The sequence below is a fragment of the Betta splendens genome, chromosome 9, assembly GCF_900634795.4.
Source record: "Betta splendens chromosome 9, fBetSpl5.4, whole genome shotgun sequence".
Lineage (NCBI taxonomy): Eukaryota > Metazoa > Chordata > Actinopteri > Anabantiformes > Osphronemidae > Betta > Betta splendens.
The window spans coordinates 28209189-28229537 of NC_040889.2; the positions used below are offsets into that span (position 1 = coordinate 28209189).

General features: G+C 46.2%; 2 protein-coding genes across 24 annotated transcripts in view; one reads left to right on the forward strand and one right to left on the reverse strand.

Moving 5' to 3' along the window:
• Positions 1–16873, forward strand: part of kcnt1b (potassium sodium-activated channel subfamily T member 1b) — a 41141-nt gene extending 24268 nt beyond the window's left edge. For 8 of the 22 annotated variants that reach the window (XM_029161682.3, XM_055511893.1, XM_055511888.1 and 5 more), the window contains 28 exons: positions 27–101; positions 287–370; positions 864–958; positions 1787–1967; positions 2157–2321; positions 2416–2552; positions 3494–3557; positions 3777–3885; positions 3965–4073; positions 5513–5662; positions 5755–5990; positions 6306–6326; positions 6713–6926; positions 7909–8014; positions 8122–8294; positions 8764–8835; positions 9097–9231; positions 9471–9582; positions 9748–9849; positions 10046–10129; positions 10194–10322; positions 10612–10632; positions 10776–11073; positions 12277–12339; positions 12566–12616; positions 14011–14022; positions 14562–14646; positions 14761–16873. In XM_029161682.3, coding sequence (XP_029017515.1) covers positions 27–101; positions 287–370; positions 864–958; positions 1787–1967; positions 2157–2321; positions 2416–2552; positions 3494–3557; positions 3777–3885; positions 3965–4073; positions 5513–5662; positions 5755–5990; positions 6306–6326; positions 6713–6926; positions 7909–8014; positions 8122–8294; positions 8764–8835; positions 9097–9231; positions 9471–9582; positions 9748–9849; positions 10046–10129; positions 10194–10322; positions 10612–10632; positions 10776–11073; positions 12277–12339; positions 12566–12616; positions 14011–14022; positions 14562–14646; positions 14761–14881 — 3204 coding nt within the window. In that variant the 3' untranslated portion in view covers positions 14882–16873. Of the gene's footprint in view, positions 1–26; positions 102–286; positions 371–863; positions 959–1786; positions 1968–2156; positions 2322–2415; positions 2553–3493; positions 3558–3776; positions 3886–3964; positions 4074–5512; positions 5663–5754; positions 5991–6305; positions 6327–6712; positions 6927–7908; positions 8015–8121; positions 8295–8763; positions 8836–9096; positions 9232–9470; positions 9583–9747; positions 9850–10045; positions 10130–10193; positions 10323–10611; positions 10633–10775; positions 11074–12019; positions 12340–12497; positions 12617–14010; positions 14023–14561; positions 14647–14760 lie in introns of those variants that run through there. The other 14 variants (XM_055511891.1, XM_055511892.1, XM_055511896.1 and 11 more) reach the window with 11 other exon arrangements.
• Positions 16874–16876: 3 nt separating this feature from the next.
• Positions 16877–20275, reverse strand: LOC114861934 (SLIT and NTRK-like protein 5). 2 transcript variants are annotated; one of them, XM_041072169.2, is made up of 8 exons: positions 20056–20275; positions 19885–19980; positions 19223–19735; positions 18994–19155; positions 18744–18836; positions 18425–18520; positions 18301–18342; positions 16877–18231 (listed from the first exon to the last, which is right to left on the reverse strand). In XM_041072169.2, the coding sequence occupies exons 1-8, from the start codon at positions 20075–20077 to the stop codon at positions 17114–17116; spliced, it is 2142 nt and encodes a 713-aa protein (XP_040928103.1). In that variant the 5' UTR covers positions 20078–20275; the 3' UTR covers positions 16877–17113. The 2 variants fall into 2 exon arrangements, with proteins under 2 accessions (XP_040928103.1, XP_029017521.1); XM_029161688.3 differs by having other exon boundaries at positions 18744–18851.
• Positions 20276–20349: the final 74 nt, after the last annotated feature.

A 20349-nucleotide genomic window follows, 5' to 3' on the forward strand; every position in this document is an offset into this window, starting at 1 on the left:
CCATGTGCCATTAATTTCCTTTTAAGGGGAACATTTGGGAGCAGATCTTCCAGATATCCTTTATATTGGAGATGATCAACACAGTGCCATTTATAATCACAGTGAGTAGTCATTAACCTTCATTTGGGTTGAGAACAGTTTGGCAGTAAATTCCTCCGAGCAAATTCATAATATAATGTTAATGGCTTTTACCAGCATTTTACCAGCTAAATATATTATTTTATGTTGCAAGAATCATATGTTTATGTTTTAGACACTGATTCAATAGCTCACTTTTCCTTCTCAGATTTTCTGGCCTCCATTAAGAAACATATTCGTCCCTGTATTTCTTAATTGCTGGCTTGCCAAAGGTGCCCTGGAGAACATGATTGTGAGTATTTCCAGTACTGCACAGTAGTACTGTATGTACTGTAGGATTTGCCATGTTTGCAACATGTCAGAGTGCATTGAATTCAAAGCAATTAGATGATTCCCAACTGGTGTAACGTGTGCTCTTGCTGTGAGTCACATGAGACCATGACACAGTAAGAGCCTCGTGCCAAGGCGGTAGTTGCACAGATGGTAGAATGTGGGGCCAGGCAGCCCCAGCACACGGCGCAAAGGCAGCGACAGTTTGGAGAGGCAGTGATGAGAGAACATGCTAACAAGGTGCAAGTGAATATGAGTGGTGAGCTGTGACATGAGTGGAGAGAACCACTAGGAACTTACTGATTCCATTCTGTCTAAAATGAGAAACGATTTTATTATGTTGTAATCAGACCATTATTATCCTCTTATTTTCTACACCAGTACAGTCTATTCTGTTTAAGAACTTTTATATTGAGGTCAAGGCAAAGTTAATACTCTCTCTTGCTTTTTTCCAGAATGACTTCCATCGTGCCATCCAGAGGACTCACTCCGCCATGTTTAACCAAGTGTTCATCCTCATCTGCACCTTACTGTGTCTGGTTTTCACTGGGTGAGCAAACTGATCCCATGTTTGAGGCCACCGCTGCATTTCTGTGACTGACAGAGACTTAATACACAACATGTACAGTATCTTAAATCAAATCTCTAAACCAAAGTCTTATCTGGCTCTCACTCAGTACAAGCTGCATGAGTCATGAATGAATCCAATGTATACTTAAAGCACATTACTCCTTTGCTGCATGTACAATATACACAGATTTCCAGTAACCTGGTTACTTAGGGCCATATAGATTAATTCCCCAGTGACCTGGGAGACCTGTTTTCTCTGTGACCTGATTACTTGATAGATGCGGTACAACAACAAGGCAGGCCAGCAGGAGGGCTTAAAGTGAGAAACTACACTTGGCAGCTTCACCGATTGCTTTTATTTTCTCCTGCTTTATTGATTTCCACTTGTAAAACAGTCATTTATTTTACTCAAAGCTGGCACCTCTTACACCTTAGATCTCTGGAAGTCTTTCTGAGCCTTGGCCACTGCCCAGCACATTCAGTCCTCTTGGTGGATCTGGAGATCCTCATCCCAATCACCACTGCCTCGGGGTTTCATTAAATCCTCAACGTATTGATGAAACACAAATCAATTAGCACCAACAGTGATGTGGTGAAGACAAAGCAATCGATACTGTCACTTCAAATGATTTACTAAGCAAGGGCCCAGGCTGAATTGACTTTGGGACCATTTGATTGGGAATCTTTCCCTTCTAATCCTGCAGGCTACAAGATCACACTGAAGACAATTCCCTTATTGGAATTGGATTTTTTAAATAACTCTTACCTGAATGAAATGACCAATTTATATGTTCTCCTTTGTCTGCAGAGCTTGTGGCATCCAGCACCTAGAGAGAGCCGGGAAGCACTTATCCTTGTTTGACTCATTTTACTTCTGCATTGTCACCTTCTCCACTGTTGGATACGGTGATGTCACACCTCAGATCTGGCCCTCTCAGCTGCTGGTGGTAATCCTCATCTGTGTTGCCCTGGTAGTGCTCCCACTGCAGGTACTGTAGTGAGTGCATGGGTGGGTGGATTCTTGTCATTTTGATTATTAGTTCTGTGCTTGTAGCAGTTGTATGAAATTATCTTTCCTGCATCAACATTTTTACTCCAGTTTATCCTCTGTGCCTAGACTTGTTTTGTTTGTCATTGCACTTGTTTAATGTGACATCTTGTTCCTGGTGAATTTTCAGTTTGAAGAACTTGCGTACCTGTGGATGGAGAGTCAGAAGTTAGGGGGCAACTACAGCCGCCACCGGGCGCAAACAGAGAAGCATGTGGTGTTGTGTGTCAGTTCACTGAAGATAGACCTGCTGATGGACTTCCTCAATGAGTTCTATGCTCATCCCAGACTACAGGTACATAAAAGAATAGAAGAAGGATTTTTTCTTCACAGAAAGACCTAGATTTGTAGGAGTGTCATAAAGGCATGTGTCTCTTTCTGTCTTACAGGACTATTATGTAGTGATTCTGTGTCCAACAGAGATAGACATCCAGGTTCGCCGTATCCTCCAGATCCCTCTGTGGTCTCAGAGGGTCATCTACCTGCAAGGGTCTGCTCTCAAAGACCAGGACTTGATGAGGGCCAAGTGAGTGAAAGCATTGGTTAAAAGAGATGCATGCAAAACGGGTAAAACAAAGTAAATCAGGCATCTGTGCTTTCTAAAGGTATTTTACTGATAGATCAACAGTCATAAAATCATTTCAAGTATTTGATACAAATCTCCCCTAAATAACCCAAATTGCTATTATACAGTGCAGCCACTGGCCGAGCAGAGCTTCTGTGAGATGCAGATAGTCTACTTGGCTGCCCTCTGCTTGCACATTAGTGTAATGGGAATTCAGTCTGCATTGATCATCTGCTCCCATCAAAGGCCACACATGGGCAGAAAACATCATGGATCACAGTTTAGTATGCTTGACTTGTCAATTTTGCCTCTGTATATGCACAATGATTGTGCCGCTCATGGTTTTATGATGGCTTCGGGGGGTCTTGCTGCTCACTGGCAGATGTTGTTTTTCAACATTTTATTGTCATAATGTGATAAAGTCATAATGCAAATCCTGTTAAATGGGGTTTCATAGTTTCTCACTAGCACATGATGGTAGGAAATCCAAGTCCAGGAGCTCATTTTCACTCAAGCTGTGCAGAGGATCAGGTGCTGTAGCAGTTGTGCAATAGATAAAAATCCAGTGCAGCCAGGCAGGTAATCCTTGTAGATGGACCACTGCTGTTCTGAAAGATGTTCTAGTGATAATATTGTATTGTAGTTTGGTTAAATCTCACGGAATGTAGGTTTTCTGTTACAGTACAAATCACCTCTGGGCTCATGTGACACACAACCTGGATCCTGTTGTCAACCAACTCCAGATTATTGTCACGCTAGACTGGAGCTGTGAACTGTTGCCCATCTATTGACACCAGCACTCATGCAGTGCCTGGCTTTTCCTTGGAGCATTGATTTCCTCAAATAATGTGTTGAGTGTCCTGATTACTGTCCCCAGTCCTCCTTTGTCTCTCAATCCTCAGGATGGACGATGCTGAGGCTTGCTTCATCCTCAGCAGCAGGAATGAAGTTGACCGAACTGCTGCTGTGAGTCACTGCGGCGTCAGCGTCAAGAATTTGTAGAAGCTGTCATAAACTCAGTTGTGGCATCCAAAATAAATTCTCGATTTCCCGTCACACTTGACTTACTGTTTAAAATGGCCAGAAAGAATGGAGAAATTAACTTCTCAGTCCATTAATTCAGATTGCATTTTGAAATAGGTCACTGGATAGATTAGTTAAACAAAACAATCTCCCATCCCACAGGATCACCAGACTATTTTGAGAGCCTGGGCTGCCAAGGACTTTGCTCCAAACTGCCCTCTGTACGTCCAGATTCTCAAGCCAGAAAACAAATTTCACGTCAAGTTTGCTGGTAAGCCAAGACTGCACACAAAGAAAAACAACTAAGGTTTGTAAGTCTCAGCTTTTGTTGTGTTGTCTGTTTCCATCAGACCATGTTGTCTGTGAAGAGGAGTTCAAATATGCCATGCTGGCACTCAACTGCGTCTGTCCGGCCACATCCACCTTGGTCACGCTCCTGGTTCACACTTCCAGGGGACAGTGAGTCCACACAACAGTTCACACCTAGTTTGACATTTGAGAAATGTGCTCAACAGTAATTAAATCGTCAATTCCACATCTGAAATCTGCTCATCAGGCACGAAGAAATGATTAATTTAAATTATAAAGACTGGCAGCAAACGATCCAGCTGGAGCTCAATAACAGGAAGCTCCTCCAACACTATGAATGGCACTTATTATTTTTGTTAGTGTCATACCTACACAGACACAAGTTTGCTCCACAGCCTTCTGAAAATGTCAGATGAGGCATTTACTGACCCTACAGAACCTTGTTTGGCTAAATAGAATAAGAGTTGGTGACCTTTTATCATCATTCACTGAATCTGAGCCTGTGATTTACTGTGATGTTTTCTAGGTACGGCTCTATGGATGTTGAGTCATTGCATCCGGTTGTCTTTCTTGAAACGTTTCAGTATTCATCTTACTCAGCTCCTAAGCTGGGGAGAAGTTGGCTGGAGACAGATTTATCCTCTGGGTTGCTTTAACTTTAAAAGAAAGAAGATGCCATGATTCACATTCTAGATAACCTTACCTGGATGATATTTAGCTTGGGTTGACAGATACAGTCTCACTGTGACAGATATTAAAAGTATTAGTAATGGTAAATGTTCCACATTCATATAGCGCTTTAAACACCTATTCCAGGATCCAAAGCACTTTACACTAGTTTCTTGTTTACCCATGCACTCACATGGGTAAACAAGATTCCAGCAGCAACTTTGGGTTCAGTGTCTTTCCCAAGGACACGTTGGCTTATTGACCATGGCGAGGGCTCGAACCCCGAAGCCCCAAATAGTAGTAGTGTAAAATATTAATAAACGGTTGATTCTGCTGTGAAGTACTTGCAGTATAACTGCCTAAAGTGTCTTAAGAGACTATGGTATTCCTGTCAGTGCAGAAACTTTTACCGGCTGTAAATCTGATGGTGTTTTTCACATTCTCTGCAAGGTGACCAGTATATTCTCACTGCCATTAAAGCAGAGACAAAGTGCATATATAAATATATACTGTAGCGTGTGTTGACTTGAGGCTGTAAAGATGATGGAAATGCTAACTGACTGTTCTCTGGGGGGTGTTATAATTGAAACATCAGGACATTTAATAAAATACATGACCTGACTAAATAAATGGACTTTCTGCCTGAATGGCTAGTGCAGGAGACAGCGGTGGGTGCTAGATTTATAAATCCATCAGGAAGTGGGATACATTTAAATGTATTGATGTGTCAGGAGTTGAAATTATTCTCAAGCTATATTTTGAATAAAAACTGACATACGTAGAGTTGGCAGCAGTTATATAGTGACATTCAAGCAGGTTTTTTCTTCATGATGAGTTTGCTGCAGTCCATGATTGAAGTCTGGACCTTGGGTGATGGTAATTCAAGTGATAAATATTCTTGTACTGTATTACTTTCCTAGGGAAGGCCAGATGTCACCCGAGCAGTGGCAGAGGACGTATGGGCGCTGCTCTGGAAACGAGGTCTACCACATTCGCTTGTGTGACAGCAAGTTCTTTGGGGAATACGATGGAAAAAGCTTCACCTATGCGTCATTCCATGCGCATAAAAAGTCAGTAAAACTTCTGATGGATATATGTGGGCTACTATAATAATATTTAATCTTTACTTTCACTTTGCAAACCTCATCTGTTCGCACTGTAGATATGGTGTGTGTTTGATCGGAGTGAAGAGAGAGGACAACAAGAGCATCCTCCTGAACCCTGGCCCCCGCCACATCATGGCCGCCACGGACACCTGCTACTACATCAACATTACGAAGGAGGAGAACTCGGCCTTCATCTTTAAGCAGGAGGAGAAGCACAACAAGGGCCTGCCGGTCAGCGGCCTGTGCGACGCCCCCTCCAGGCTGCCTGTGCACAGCATCATCGCGAGCATGGGTGAGAAACTCTGCTCAGAGATGGAGAAACTGGCACTGAAATTAGATGAAGATGGAAATTGCTTGTAGTCGCACCAGTAAACATTCATTTTACAGACGGGGGCTCAGTTGAAAGCATTTTTGTGTAAGAAGAGAAAATGGATGCGTTATTGCTGATGTTTATTTACTGTAATTGCACACGGAGCCTTTCTGAAGGGCGGCTGCTTGTTGATGCTCTACGCTTTTGCTGACTGTTATGCATGATTTTTTTCTTACATGCTTTTTTACTTTGTTGGCTGACAGTTTTGTGTTGTGCTTTTTCTTTGATCTGTAAAAGTTGATCAGGCCACTTCATATGGTAAGTTTTATGCATGATGCATCACATTTTTACTCGTACTATTACAAAACACTACTTCACATACGACATGACACAGTGATATTTAATATGGTTTGAGTGAAGTAATATATTTTGTATCTGCATGAAATGACATACACCATATTGCAAACACCTAATATGATGTATGGTAGACATTTATTACCAAGATAACATTGTGCATGCCATTTGTTTTTGCTACAATAGATGAAAAAGCAAAACATATTCTTGGTCAAACAGCTGAACTGATGAATATTAGTGCTGACAACCATTGCTGTATACACATCACACTAAATGTGCAGTGCATGCTATAGTTGAAGTCCTTTTACAGCCTGCAGCTCATACTGTACCACATTTCTTGTCATTTCCAGGCACTGTGGCCATAGATCTCCAGAACCCCGATCCCGCTGAGGAAACCAGCAAACTGACCTTACCAACAGAGAACGGTGCTGGAAGTCGCAGGCCAAGCATCGCACCCGTCCTGGAGATCGCAGACTCCTCCGCCATCCTACCCTGCGACCTCCTGAGCGACCACTCCGAGGATGAGACTAATCAGTCAGACGAGGAGGGCTCCATTGGATTGGAGTAAGTCATTTGCTTGCGGTTAAAATGAAAAAGTAGCATCGGTCTGCTGCAATAAAAGAAGTGATACGCCCTCATGGTGCAAGTGTCTGGTGTTGTAAACGTGATTGATCTCACACATCCGACTGCTCTTAATGTCTCAGTGGTTATAGGAAGAGAGATGGATGGGTCAGGAATGAGCATATAATGTGTGTGTCATGATGGTGGAAGGTGAAAAAGGGGGCGCTGATGAATGTGGATGTCATGACATGGAGGTCAGCACTTTTCCTCTCGAGCGAGACTGACAAATGATGCAATTATATTCCTCACGTTGCACGGCTCATCTGTCTGTTAGCCAGACAGATATTTGCTACTGATTCAGAAGAATCGGTTTATCTTAGCCGCTTTGTCGTCTTTTCTCTGTTTGTGGTTTCATTAGCCTGAGTTGTAGTCAGGATAGATTGGCTGCTTGTGTCTTCTACTTTGTACTTCAGCCCACACAAGTCAATCTGAGCTGCAACGGCTGGAGCCAGACATCAGTGGGTTTCATAAAGTTGGCCATAATACACTCTGCCTAACCTTTGAGTCTCTATTACTGCACCCCGTGGTGCTTGAGTAGTTTCTCTTCAGGAGTGGTCAGAGGCAGTGGCTGGGGGAAGATGGTGGAAGTCAAGGTTCCACAGTGCCATCATGTGGTGATCAGGTTGGAGGTCATCTAACAGCCAGGCCTGGATCTCACAGGCTAAACAGGGGGCACCCTAAAACCCGCTGTGGGCGCTGATTTGTAATATCTTTGCTGCAATTACCTCAGAGCCTAATTGAGACACGTGTTGCAAAACAAAAAGGCACTGACTGTAGCTAAACGGGTTACACCTGCTGTAATGGTCTTTGTGCAGTCTGGGCTGAGCACAAATGAGTCCTTCAGGCCTATAAACTGCTTCAGAGGCCAATCATCGCTGTGAAGCACAAACATAACAGCTGGGTTTTCTTGTTTGCTTTCCATCAGTTTTGTGAAGGGCTACCCTCCGAACTCGCCCTACATCGGCAGTTCTCCAACCCTGTGCCACCTCCTACCACAGAAAGCTCCATTCTGTTGCCTTCGCCTCGACAAGGTGACTTCATACACGCCAGCTTGCTAAGGCTGTAGTTTATACCTGCTGGGTTTACTGCCTGCTAGCTTAGAAACACTGATGCTCACTTTTGTCTGAATCTGTTGCAGGGTTGTACACATAATAGCTTTGAAGATGCCAAGGCGTACGGCTTCAAGAATAAGCTGATTATAGTTTCTGCAGAGATGGCGGGGAACGGCCTCTACAATTTCATTGTCCCTCTGCGAGCTTACTATCGTCCCAGGAAGGAGCTCAACCCCATAGTGCTGCTGCTGGACTACCCGTACGTAATCCTTGTACTGTGTGTGCATGTATTGGTTAGTGTGGTTAGTGTGGCCTTTGATTATAAAGATGATTCTCTTTGTGTAACGAAGCTGTTTATTTGCTGTGTGGGGCAGCGATCCACAGCTTCAGTCTAACCCACTGCAGGGTTCATTAACTTTAGCCAAACCTTGACAGCAGCAGAAACACAAACGATTAGACAGAGCTTTAATCGAAGTATGGCCCTCAGGCGTTTCTATAGCAACTAAATACAGTACATTCTTTACCGGTACATTACGTGATACATCCATTAATATATATTTCCCTCTTGTTGCCTAATAAACCAACAGTTAACGTAGCTTCAAAAAAAAATCTGCCTTCCCTCATCAACAAGCACATTTCAGGAAATTATCATAGTGATAATATGTCACTGGGGTTTTACAAAGCTAATTAGTGTGGGATGCTCATGCAATGATCCCTGTTTCCTGCAGGCCAGACAACCATTTCTTAGAGGCCATTTGCTGCTTTCCAATGGTTTACTTCATGGCTGGCACTATTGATAAGTATGCGTTTTCCTTATCAAACCTTTTTAATCGCATCAACACATCTAATAAACGTGTTGACCTCAGTTGTCTATTTTAATCACAGCTGCAAAAACACACCACATCTTGTATATTCTGATTAAAAGACAACTGTGCATTTAGAATCAGCCTGTGAATTAAAGCTGTAAGGTTTTTTGATTATAACTAAATTATTTGTGTTTTAAAGAAGTGTGAACCGATAGATGATTTCATGTCACTAATGGCGCTTTCTGCACGGAGCAGCTTGGACAACCTGCTGCAGTGTGGGATCATCTACGCTGACAACCTGGTTGTTGTGGACAAGGAGAGCACCATGAGCGCGGAGGAGGACTACATGGCCGATGCCAAGACCATCGTCAACGTCCAGACTATGTTCAGGTACCAGTGCTTTCCTGTGGCTGTTTATCAGCTGATGGAAGGAGGTTGCCACGATGGCGAATCAGTTTATTTTCCAGGACAAATGAAAGTTGCCAAAGCTCAGAAATGGCTCTTTTTTATTTAACAGCTGAAATTGAAAGCATTTATCAGCGCTACAGCAGCTTTTCTCTGTCGCTCAAAGCATTTCATCTCTCCACCAACACTCCCCTCCTCCTCTCCCCCTCTCCCCCCGTTCTCAGGTTGTTCCCCAGCCTCAGCATCATTACTGAGCTCACACACCCGTCCAACATGAGGTTCATGCAGTTCAGAGCCAAGGACTGTTACTCACTCGCTCTTTCCAAACTGGAGAAGGTGAGTGGACAAAGGGGGGAGGGGGCTTCATGCTGAGGCGTCCTGGCCTTGTCTCACTACTGCTCCTACACGTACTCTATCCTTTTAGTTGTGCACACATCTATTTAACAATAGCGTAAACAGAGCATAGATTTGTAACTCAGACCTTGTGCTGCTTTTTTCCAGATAGAGCGTGATAAGGGCTCCAACCTGGCCTTCATGTTCCGGCTGCCGTTTGCTGCAGGCAGAGTGTTTAGTATCAGCATGCTGGACACGCTGCTGTACCAGGTACTGGGACTGTGACACAGCACCAGAACAACCCAGGATAAATATGAACCCAAAGTCATGCACACATGCCAGTGAGGGATCTCATCCATCTTAAATAGTGCAGCTAATCACTGAATCACCGCAGCAGCATTTTAAACTATTACTTTTTATTGCAGTGGTTTTATGTTCGTCTGATGCTCATCCTTCTCTCTCACAGTCTTTTGTGAAGGACTACATGATCGTTATTGCGAGGCTCCTTCTTGGCCTGGACACCACACCCGGCTCTGGGCACCTGTGTGTTGTAAGTAGAGAGGCTCCTTCACTGATTGTGGAGTTTGAGTGACTCAGACGACGTTGGTCCTCAGATGAAGGTCACTGAGGAGGACCTGTGGATCAGGACGTACGGCAGACTCTTCCAGAAGCTTTGCTCCTCCAGCGCTGAGATCCCCATAGGGATCTACCGCACCGAGTCACACATGTTCTCAACCTCGGAGGCAAGTTCTACGTTAATGAAAGCTGGCTCTGGGTTCGGTTGCCTGCTGTCGTTCCTTTCCTCTCTCTCTTTATTTAGTTTACTTTTTACTTACCTTTTTGTTTAGTTTTTTTCCAGTGTAGTTTTTCCCCATTTTTCATTTTACTGATGCAAGTAAAATGTGTCGGCTTGAATTTATGGTTTTATGGGCTGTCTGTCGGGCTTTTAATCATTAGTTTGCTTTGAATGCTTTAATCTTTCATTGCATCTCTCTTTCTTTTGGGTGTCTGTACGTCCATGTCCTGTTTTAGTGCAAGGACAGTCACGCGCAGGTAAGATGCTTTTAATTCAGCTGTCGGCTCTCCTCAAGCAAGCACAGATAAAACCACAATTTTATTCTACTAAATTACTTTTGTATCTAGATGAAAATGTTGTTTATGTTCCCTGCATCAACAATGTGACCCTGCCGCCTCAGTCTCAGGTGTCCGTTAACATGGAGCGTGGCGAGGAGCAGCGTCAGCGGGGAGAGTCCTGGAAGGAGAGGACTGCACACAGGAACTCCACCACCAGCGACCAGTCAGAGCACCCGCTGCTGAGGAAGAAGAGCATGCAGTGGGCGCGCAGGCTGAGCAGGAAGAATGTCAAACCGTCGACCCGAGCCGAGCGCATCTCTCAGCAGAGGCTCAACCTTTACCAGCGCTCGGAGCGACAGGAGCTGTCTGAGCTGGTCAAGAACCGCATGAAGCACCTGGGCCTGCCCACCGTCGGCTACGGTGAGTAGCAGAGCAGTGTTTGGAGACGTGGTGATGCATAACTACAGCGTTTTGGTCTCCATTCACAGTGTTTAAGTCTGTTTCTAGTTTTAGGTCTAGTATTAAAGCCTGGTTACATTTAGGCTGCATTTGGGCTGTATGGATGCAAATTAAAGTTTCTAATATTTTTTCTTTTGTTTTTAAGCACTTAAGTTCACAGCAAAAACAATGTAATTTGACCAAGTTAAACCTGAAGCAAGTTTAATGTGTTAAGTCTGAGCTTAACAAATGTTAAACGTGAATAATTAGCATATAAATATTTTTATTTCATGAAGTCATTTCAAACGCTTGATGATCTGGAATGGACAGGTTAACAATTAGCATTTTAAACGTTTTAATTACAATCATGTAGAAAAACCATCTGTTTTATTGCCACCTGTCACTTTTTATGCTAACGTTTGTGCAGCGGCTCCTTTATATCATTTGTAGCCGTTTAATTCATTAACATGGTTCTTTGACTCCAATCTGTCTGTTGAGGTTTTTCTGACTTATTTGAAAATTATTTCTGCCATGAAATCAGCTCTATTTGAAAAACCCACTCGGTCCACTCACTTTGTCTCATCTCATTTCCAATTAAGTTGTGGTTTTGTGGCTCATTAACATTAAATTACTCCACCATTAACCTTCAGAAAACTACATGGCTTTCACACTCATTGAACTCTTCCTCCATGTGCCATGAATCACCGCTGCATATCCACGGTCCCATCCACCAAGCAACCTGTGATGCATGGAGCTGCAGGAGCTCTCGTCTCAGTTGCATTTCAGATCACGGCTGCACAGTCCTCTCACTTCTGTTCTGTCTCCTCCTCATTTCTTCTTCTCTCCCAGCTTCTCGCTTCAAAACAAAAACAGAATCATGCTCCAGATGTGTTGTACTTTGTAAACATGTCAATTACGTACATTTCAGGGAGAACACCAAAAGCTCAAGATCTTCTTACGCATGAATGTCAGTAAGGATTACTGCTGCGGGACAGGAATAATTTGGAAGTGATTCTGTGCTCACACTGATGCATGGCTGCTCTGCATTGCTCTCACTTTAGGAGTTTGTTTTAAAACTGCCAATGCATTCGCAGCCTGCCTGATCTTTTTCCCCTTGTTCTTGTTTTCTGCTCCTCCTCTGACCTTTCTCTCTCTGACTCTGTCTTTTCCACTTTTGGCTTTTAGAGGATGTTTCTAATCTCACTGCGAGCGATGTCATGAATCGAGTAAATCTAGGATATTTGCAAGGTAAATTGTGTTTCTAACTCACTTACAACCATGAGTGGTTACATCCATCCTGAGAAAGGAGAGTTGTCCTTTCACCAGCATCCAATTATTAGTGCACTGAATTTCTGAATACGTAGAGAATGTTGTTTTCTGTTCTCTGCCTTATGTGTTATGAACAGTCTCATTTTGGTGAACTGCAGATGGACAAATTAGGCCATTGAAGTTAACAGTGAATACCGTTGCTTAGAGTTGCAGGACATTTCAGAGCACCCGTATACAGAGGGAACCAGGCCGTCAGGTTAGCTGGTTGCAATTCCACTGCATGAGTGCGTGTGTGTGCGTGTGCGCGAGCGCGCGTGTGTATGTGCAGTACATGTGTGCATTTCCTGCCAGAATGAGTGATAGGTCAGCGGCCAATCTCTCTCGCTCTACTCTCTCTCCCTCTCTCTGTCCGGCCTTTTGTGCATTGTGCTCCTGTGAGGTGACGTCGAGACATGGCTGGAGTTCTGCAGGGCGTCAGAGTGTGGCTTAAGGAGCGGAGCGAAGCGCATTAGGTCTGTGGATGGAAGCTGACTAGGATCATGACCTTTGACCCGTCTGTTCCACATGTTAAAACATCCCAAAGTGTATGTTACCAGTTATACCATGGCCACTGAAACAAGGTTTAATAAAGTCACCTAATATTGTTTACCTCTCGTTGTTAATAAGCAGGTTTCTACAAGCTACACAGCTTGTGGAAATTGATCATCTGGAACAATCGGCACCTCTGACTGAATATTATGCCAAACTGGTATTAATGCTAATTTATATTATTTCTGACAGTAATTAATTTATTATAGTGATTTTAATCTTTTCCACCTCCCACCAGCACCTGTCAGATGTGACGCCACCTGCTGCCACTGAGTGTGTGAAAGCTAGTTAGCTGAAAGCTGGACTTGCTGGTGGGAGCATGAAACATGTAACACTGTCAGACATAATTAATTCATTAGTCTTAATCTTCCTGCTTTGACATCATAGTCATAGGAATGAGGTCAGACTGGGGTGTTTGCTCATTAGGCAGTGAAGGGAATGTTTTAATTACTCCACTACACAAGTCATTTACACTGTAGCTGCGTAGTAAACGTCTGTCTGGTCTTTGTCTGAGTGGACTTCAGAGCCATAACAATGAAACCAGTATCCCAATGGTTTCTCACAGCCCTGAAGGTTTTTGTGTGACCATGGTATAAGTAATATTTAATACACTGGTAGAGGGACAGTCCCTAATCATCTCTTTTTTTATAACCTCTAAGCCTTTACATTTGCTGAGTGATCGTCAGCAGATGATCCAGCTGCAGGTCCACCCCTTCCACTTCACACTCCCAATGTGCTCTGCTCCCCTCCGACTTTGGTCCGAGTCGCTCTGCGTTTGGTCCAGTGTGACGGATGCTGGAGCATGTCCCGTGTCTGTGCGTGTCACATGTCCCTGGGTGGGTGGGGTGAGTGTTGTTCCTTGGCATGGCCTTACCAGCCTGTTGCTCCGGTGTGGAATGCGATGGACCTGGGATGCTGCGTAGCCGCGGACGCTGCCTGCATGCTGGCTCTGTTTCTGACGCTGCGCATGGGGTGCAGCATGGGCCTCCCCTTGTTCCACTAAGTGCCCTGTCAGTAACGGTTAGCCCTTCTCTCTCTTCCACCCCGCCTGGCTTTATAAAGGGCCACAAGCAGGTGGGTTGTCATGGAGACACACGTGCCCTCCTCTCCCTCTCTTCGTTCATCACGTACTGTAGGAGCCAGCGACAGATGACTCAGCACCTGCATACAAACATAACAGCAAACCATTCCTACGGCCAAGTTAGAGCTGGATCAGTAAATGTTGGTAATTAGTCCTGCATGTACATGTGTAGCATTAGGCTGGTAATAAACTGCAGTACAACATGTTTAGGTCATTTCTACACAGTGCTGCCATCACATAGGTAGCACCCACTAGAGAGCAGCAGTGTCCCACAGCCGAGGTATGTTTAGTAGGAAACTTTGCTCTTTGCCTTTAAACTCCTTCACGTTGCACCGAGCAAATCTGCAGTTTACAGCCAACGTAGACGCTCAGTCCTGTAATCAGTGAAGCTGCCGCGTCCTGTGGCTCTGCGACTGTCCCCACTCAGAGGTTGAAAATAGAGGAAGGCCCATTTGTGGCTAATGGACTGTATAATGGAGGAGGACGGGGGAGGGCTCCAGAGCAGCGCTGAACGCTTTGTGCCTCCTCACAGACGAGATGAACGACCACCAGAACACGCTGTCCTACGTGCTCATCAACCCTCCTCCTGACACCATGCTGGAGCTCAACGACATAGTGTAAGCTCCACTCTGCCATGCTGCCTCTGACCTGGACACTTTGTCTGCTCTACTTGCGACTGCCAGGTGTCGGCGCCTCTAACCCAGTCTCTCCGCTGCTGTCTTTGTCTTCAGGTACATCATTCGGTCCGACCCACTGGCTCACATGCCGGAGGACTCGCAGGTGGGGCAGAGCTGCAACACCAGGAACCAGCAAGACTTTGGCACAGAGACGAGGGATGAGACTCACCTCTGAACTCCTTCAGTCCCACACCCTGACCCTTAACCTCCGAGCCCGACCTGGGCCCACAGAGCCTTCCTCGCACAGATGAAGGCGTGGCTGCGGCCGTCCATTGTCGGTGTGTTATCCGTCTCTCAGACTAAAACAATGGTCACGAGAGGCCGACTGTTTCCCACTGAGCTGCTACAGGAGGATGCATGAAGAGTGCCTCATCATCAGCCCCGCCCCCCTCGCACCACCCTGCGCTCGGTCGGTGGATTTGTGCACGTACACATTAGAACCTTTCACTCGACACGTTTTGCTCAAGGGTGAAAGTCAAAACTTCATCCACGCCTGATTCAACCTGAACGGAGTCTGAACCGTCTGTCGTGTGTGATACCACAAAGCTTGAATTCCAGCCAGAAAACACACACTTCATTTCATTTATCCGCTTTTTTTTACTTATATCAGACCAGATTCTCATTTTCTTTGAAAGCACAATGTTTTCTACTTCTGTGTGGATGTACTTCCTGTAGTGGCACTTTGATGTTTCTATTGTTTTCTTGAAGTGAATTGATGATTATTTGACATTTAAGTGTCACTGTCATGTCTGCTGTACTGTTTGCGTTGGACTAGAAATGTCTAGGAGGATTTTTTACATTAAGTTACATATTGTAAAGCTGCAGCAGAGGAAATGTCTAATACATGAATTTCCCCATGTTTATCAGACTATTTCATAACCACATTTACTGTTTATCATCATGCAGTGACAGTAGCTGTGAGCTCAGTCTTATTTCTAACATTGTTCTATTGTGTTGCTTCATGTTTAAAGCTGTTTTGTATCTTCAACTAACCTATTGAGTTAGATGTTTGACACCACTCTCGTAGCTTAGCTTAACATTAAAGCTAAACTAATGGAAGCAGTGAAAAAGCCACTAATTGGCTCTGGGAGTATTACAAAAGTCACCTTAAGGGTAGAAGTAATCACATCATGTCTGGTTTGTGCATAATTCTCTGTAAGCATTAATCAAACATGTGTTAATTTGAGTTTAGAAGGCGCTGTTGTAGACGTGTCGCGTTGGTCTGAAGCTTAGAGAGGTGTCGAACATCTGCATCTGTGTTACTGTCGCGTGTGACGTCAGGTATTTCACTAAAACCGATGTTTGATCTCCAGTTTAACAACTCTTAAACTGGTAGCAGAATAGTTTTGCACAGATGTTGATTTCTTTCCAGATGTTATTCGGAGCATACTTGAGCGGAACATGAAGTGCTATCTTTTTCAAATTGTACAGATCAGAGTGTGTCCTTCTGCAGTATTTATCGCTGTATCACTGTAAATAGCACCTTTATATATTCATTGCTTTCCATTTTGTCGTCTACTGTGATCAAAGGTTAAAAAAAGGACTTGAACTATTTTTGCACTAAGCTCTGCAGGATGTCTAGAGCATTGACAGCATGACCCTTTAATATGAATCTGACCACTGCAGACAGTAGAAACCACTCCTGAGGCGAAGGCAGCCAGTCGTCGTCCTACTGAGCTCACAGTGTTCCGTGTCCCAGTGAACGTCCAGTGACGGCTCCATCTGCCTTTTTGTGTGCGACGGTAACATTTGGAAGTGGACTGTTGCTCAGCGACCCCTGTGGGTGACGGTTTACAGGCCGGAGAGCTGAGAGGCGAAAACGTTCACGTCTTCCTGGGTTCAGACGTCCACCGTCTGTGCTGAGACCACGGGGGCACGGAAACAAACGCATGCTTGGATGCACGGCCTCGCCCAGAAGCAGACATTTTGTACCCGGGCGCCGTGTCCTGTTGTAGAGAGGCTCATAATCAAGTCGGCTGCTTGCAAGTTGGAGCCAATATTTTATACTGTATTTATATGAATGGAATGTGCATGAAGTCTACGTGTGCTGTTTACCACCACCTTATGTCCTGTCATTGTCAAGGGGTCCATCCATTTTGTACTATTTATTATGGAGGAGTGAGTTCACATATGAAACATGAACAAATATATGCTGCATGCAGCCAGAGCCAACGCTTTGAGGTCTTTATTTCCACTCAACACGAGAAATAATAGTTTTGATTTCATAAAGACGCTATGATTTACCCACCACCACAGGAATAGTCTGACAGTGTGGGAAATATGCTTCAGGTGACATTGTTTCCAGAAAATGTCAAACGATCAGATATTTGCTTTGTTTTACGTGAAGTTGACTGTAACTTTAAACTAAATTAGAGCTAAATACCAGCAAAGGTGAAGGCACTCCGCTCTAGCGCCGCTGCCTGTTGACGTGGATCTGCCTCCACCGCTCTCGGGTCCAGCGGCCGTTGTTCTGCACCACTTCATGCAGCAGGTCCATGAAGGCGGACTGGTGCGTGGCTCCAGCAGAGGGCGCTGTTGAGCCTCCTCTCTGTGGGTTCGCAGCTGCTCCCTTTGCTCTACGCCTCCGTTCGGCCTCGTCGCTGCTCACACTGGGCTCGTTCGGTGGATCGTCTGCAGCTCTGCAGACGCGGCGCTGCCGTCGTCCGTCCGTGCGTCTCCCGGCGGCCGCGTCCTCGTCCGTCCGCTCCTCCGGCGCCGCGTCGACGTGAGCCTCGCTGACTGAACTGGACTCAGAGCATCTGTTCGGAGCCTTGCTCTTCGTAGGGGGAGTTGCTTGATTTTTCTCAGTTTCCCCGCCTTCTTTTTGGGCCCAGTCGCAACCAGAACCAGGCTCCACTTTGTTTACCATCTCCTCGATTTCACTTGAGAACTTGAACATTTTATTTTGTGTCCAAACAGTGCAGACGTCAGACCCCTCCTCTTCCTCCTCCTCTTCCTCCAGCTTACACCTGTCCTGCCACTGAGCAGCAGTGGGAGGCCAGGTGGAGATCCTCCCCATGACGTTTCCCTTCAGTGACCTTTGACCCCGGCCGTCTGAGGACAGTTGGCTGCTGTCGCCTGGCTTGGTACCGATGCTCAGGTAGGGCACCGTCTCAGTGTTTTCACCTGTTTCTTCACCAGAATCAGCTCGTTCCTCAGGGTCTGTGAGACCTTCTGGTCGAGCTTCTGGATCAGCTCCAGCTTCACTCACTGGCAGGTTCTTCCCTTCAGCTGGGCTTCCTGCGTCTGTGTCACGAGCTTCTGGTTCTTTTTGCCCAACATGATCTTTCCCTGACGGACAAACGCAGGCCCTTAAGAGAACAGCGCCAGCTGACTTAGCTCTGGGTCCAGTAAAAGGCCCCGTGGCCTCAGAGTGTCCTGGAAGCTGGAGTGGCCCTGCTCCACCTTCCTCAGCCTCCTTCCTGTCTCCATGTGGACGACCAGGCAGCACTGCTTTACTGCTGCGTTTCCTCCTGTGCAGCGCCACCAGGAGGACGAGCACCGACAGCAGCGCACAGAGGATCGCTGCAGCAGGAAGAGGAGCCGTTTTAGACCACGTCATGTGCCAGTCAGTTAACAGTAAACTGAACTCACCCATGACAACGACCAGAGTGCAGCAGGGATGTGAAGACGGTTCTGAGGTCACAAACATGAAGCTTTAATATCAGTGAAGGTGAAATACGTGTCAGAATGTGACTCTGAAAAGAATGAAAGCTACCAGTGACTTGTGTCTGTGAGGAGTTGTCAGAAGGTTTGGTCTGGACGGAGGTTCTGGTTCCTGAAGTTGTCAGTGGAGACGGAGTCGCATCAGTCGCTAAGAGGAAACAACACAAACGGGTTGTGCAGCCAAGATGAAGTAATCAGTCAGCATTGAAGCAAAGTAAAAGATGAACAACATAGAGACTCGTGTCTGAGGGTCAAATTCAGAACTTGAGTTGATGTGTGTTAGGTTTAGCAGTCATTAACTACTGTCCGCTCATTATCCCTCAAAAGCAGTTTAATAGCTAATTAAATGTAGACATGAGGATCACACGTACTCGTCTTTACAGTTACTGTTGTGACCGTGTCGGTGGGTTTGGGTCCGACAGAGGTTTTTGTCTCTGACTCTGGTCGTGTTGGAGAAGCTGCCGCTGCAGAGGAGGATGCTTTAAAACAGGTTCATCATCACTGACGATCCAGGAACAGTCACATATTCCTAGAAATCTTACAACCTGTTACCTACTGGGTCATAAACACACGTTGGGCATTAAAAGTGAGCCGTTAAATAAATCGACAGCGATTACGAACCAAGAGGAGCAGCAGCGGTGCCGCCGGACGCAGGGGCTGTGCTGAAGGTGTGGGTCTGAGTCCCACACACAGACACGCTCCACACAGGTTTCCCCCTCAGAGGGGGAGGACTCTCACAGGTCACCTCCATCTGCGCGTCCAGCAGAGATCTGCTCCACAGCTCTAAGACGGAGGAAGCTTTCAGTTCCTGGAGGTTCGTCAGATGTCGATTCGTCTCACACTCACCAACCTGTGAGGAAGGCCACCGAGTCCTCAGCCTCACACGTACAGTCCCACGGGTTCCTGTGAAGCCTGACCCTCGCGGACCCGAAGACCTGAGGCGAGAGCCGGGTCAACCTGTTGTCAGACAGGTCCAACTCAGCCAAGCAGGCGAGGGAGCTGAACGTGTCGGGGGCCACGGCTGCAATTCTGTTGTTATTCAGACTGAGCTTCGTGAGGTTGAGGCCGGCGAGCATCGACTCGTCCACAGCCTCCACCCGGTTTCCTGTGAGGTTGAGCTCCGTGAGGACGTCAGGACGGCCGAACCAGCGCGGGCTGACCCGCTTCAGGGCGTTGTCGTTCAAACTGAGGCGCGTGAGGCCGCGCAGGGAGCCGAAGGCGCCGTCGGCGATGGCCGTGACTCCAGCGCTGTTCATCACCAGCCTGCTCACAGAGCTGAGGTTGCTGCTGCCAAACACGGTGGCGTTAATGTCCCCAGCGTCTCTGAGGTACATCATCAGCGTCGAATAACCAGGTCTGAAGTCTGAAACGCATATGAAGCAATACTCAATCTATTAAAGACGCCCGGTGCGCTTGCTTTGCTGCCACCTAGTGTTGGACCTCAGACCTGCGTCTCCTCCACCTGTACCTACGCTGCTGATCAGAACGTGTGGAGCAAAGACAGGTTCTCACATGGTGGGAGGCTGGTGCAGATCAAGACGGGTCCTTCCTCATCGCACGAACGGCTGAGCTGCACATTCAGCAGCAGCAGAGCAGCAGCTGCAACGACTGAAGACACAGAAACCCGCCGTTAAAGTCAGACCCGTCTAAAGCAAGGGAGCGGCAGGAAAGAAAGGCCCTCACCCGTCAGCGAGGCCTCTGCCATCGCGGCCCGACACCAGTGGACTCTGCTGGAGGGACGGTTGCTCCTGGGACCACCTGGAGCAGCAGGCGCGACGCAGAAACACCGTTGCCATGGTTCATCAGCGTTTGAGCACAGGCGTCAGGACGACCGGCGGCCGCGGTTCCATTTGGCTGATGGAGCGCGAGGCCCGGTGGGTTCGGCCTATTTGACCTAAACTGTCCTGCTGGATGAGACACGTCGCTTCTCTGCTTTGACTCAAACTCAAACTAATAAACTGAAAAAAGAGTAAGTAA

Coding starts and splice junctions, on each gene's coding strand:
- LOC114861934 (XM_029161688.3), bottom strand. CDS start 20,077: ATGGCAGAGGCCTCGCTGACGG. Junction 18,521..18,743: donor AACAGTAACTGTAAAGACGA/GTACGTGTGATC, acceptor GTTTCCTCTTAG/CGACTGATGCGACTCCGTCT. Junction 18,343..18,424: donor CTCACAGACACAAGTCACTG/GTAGCTTTCATT, acceptor TTGTGACCTCAG/AACCGTCTTCACATCCCTGC.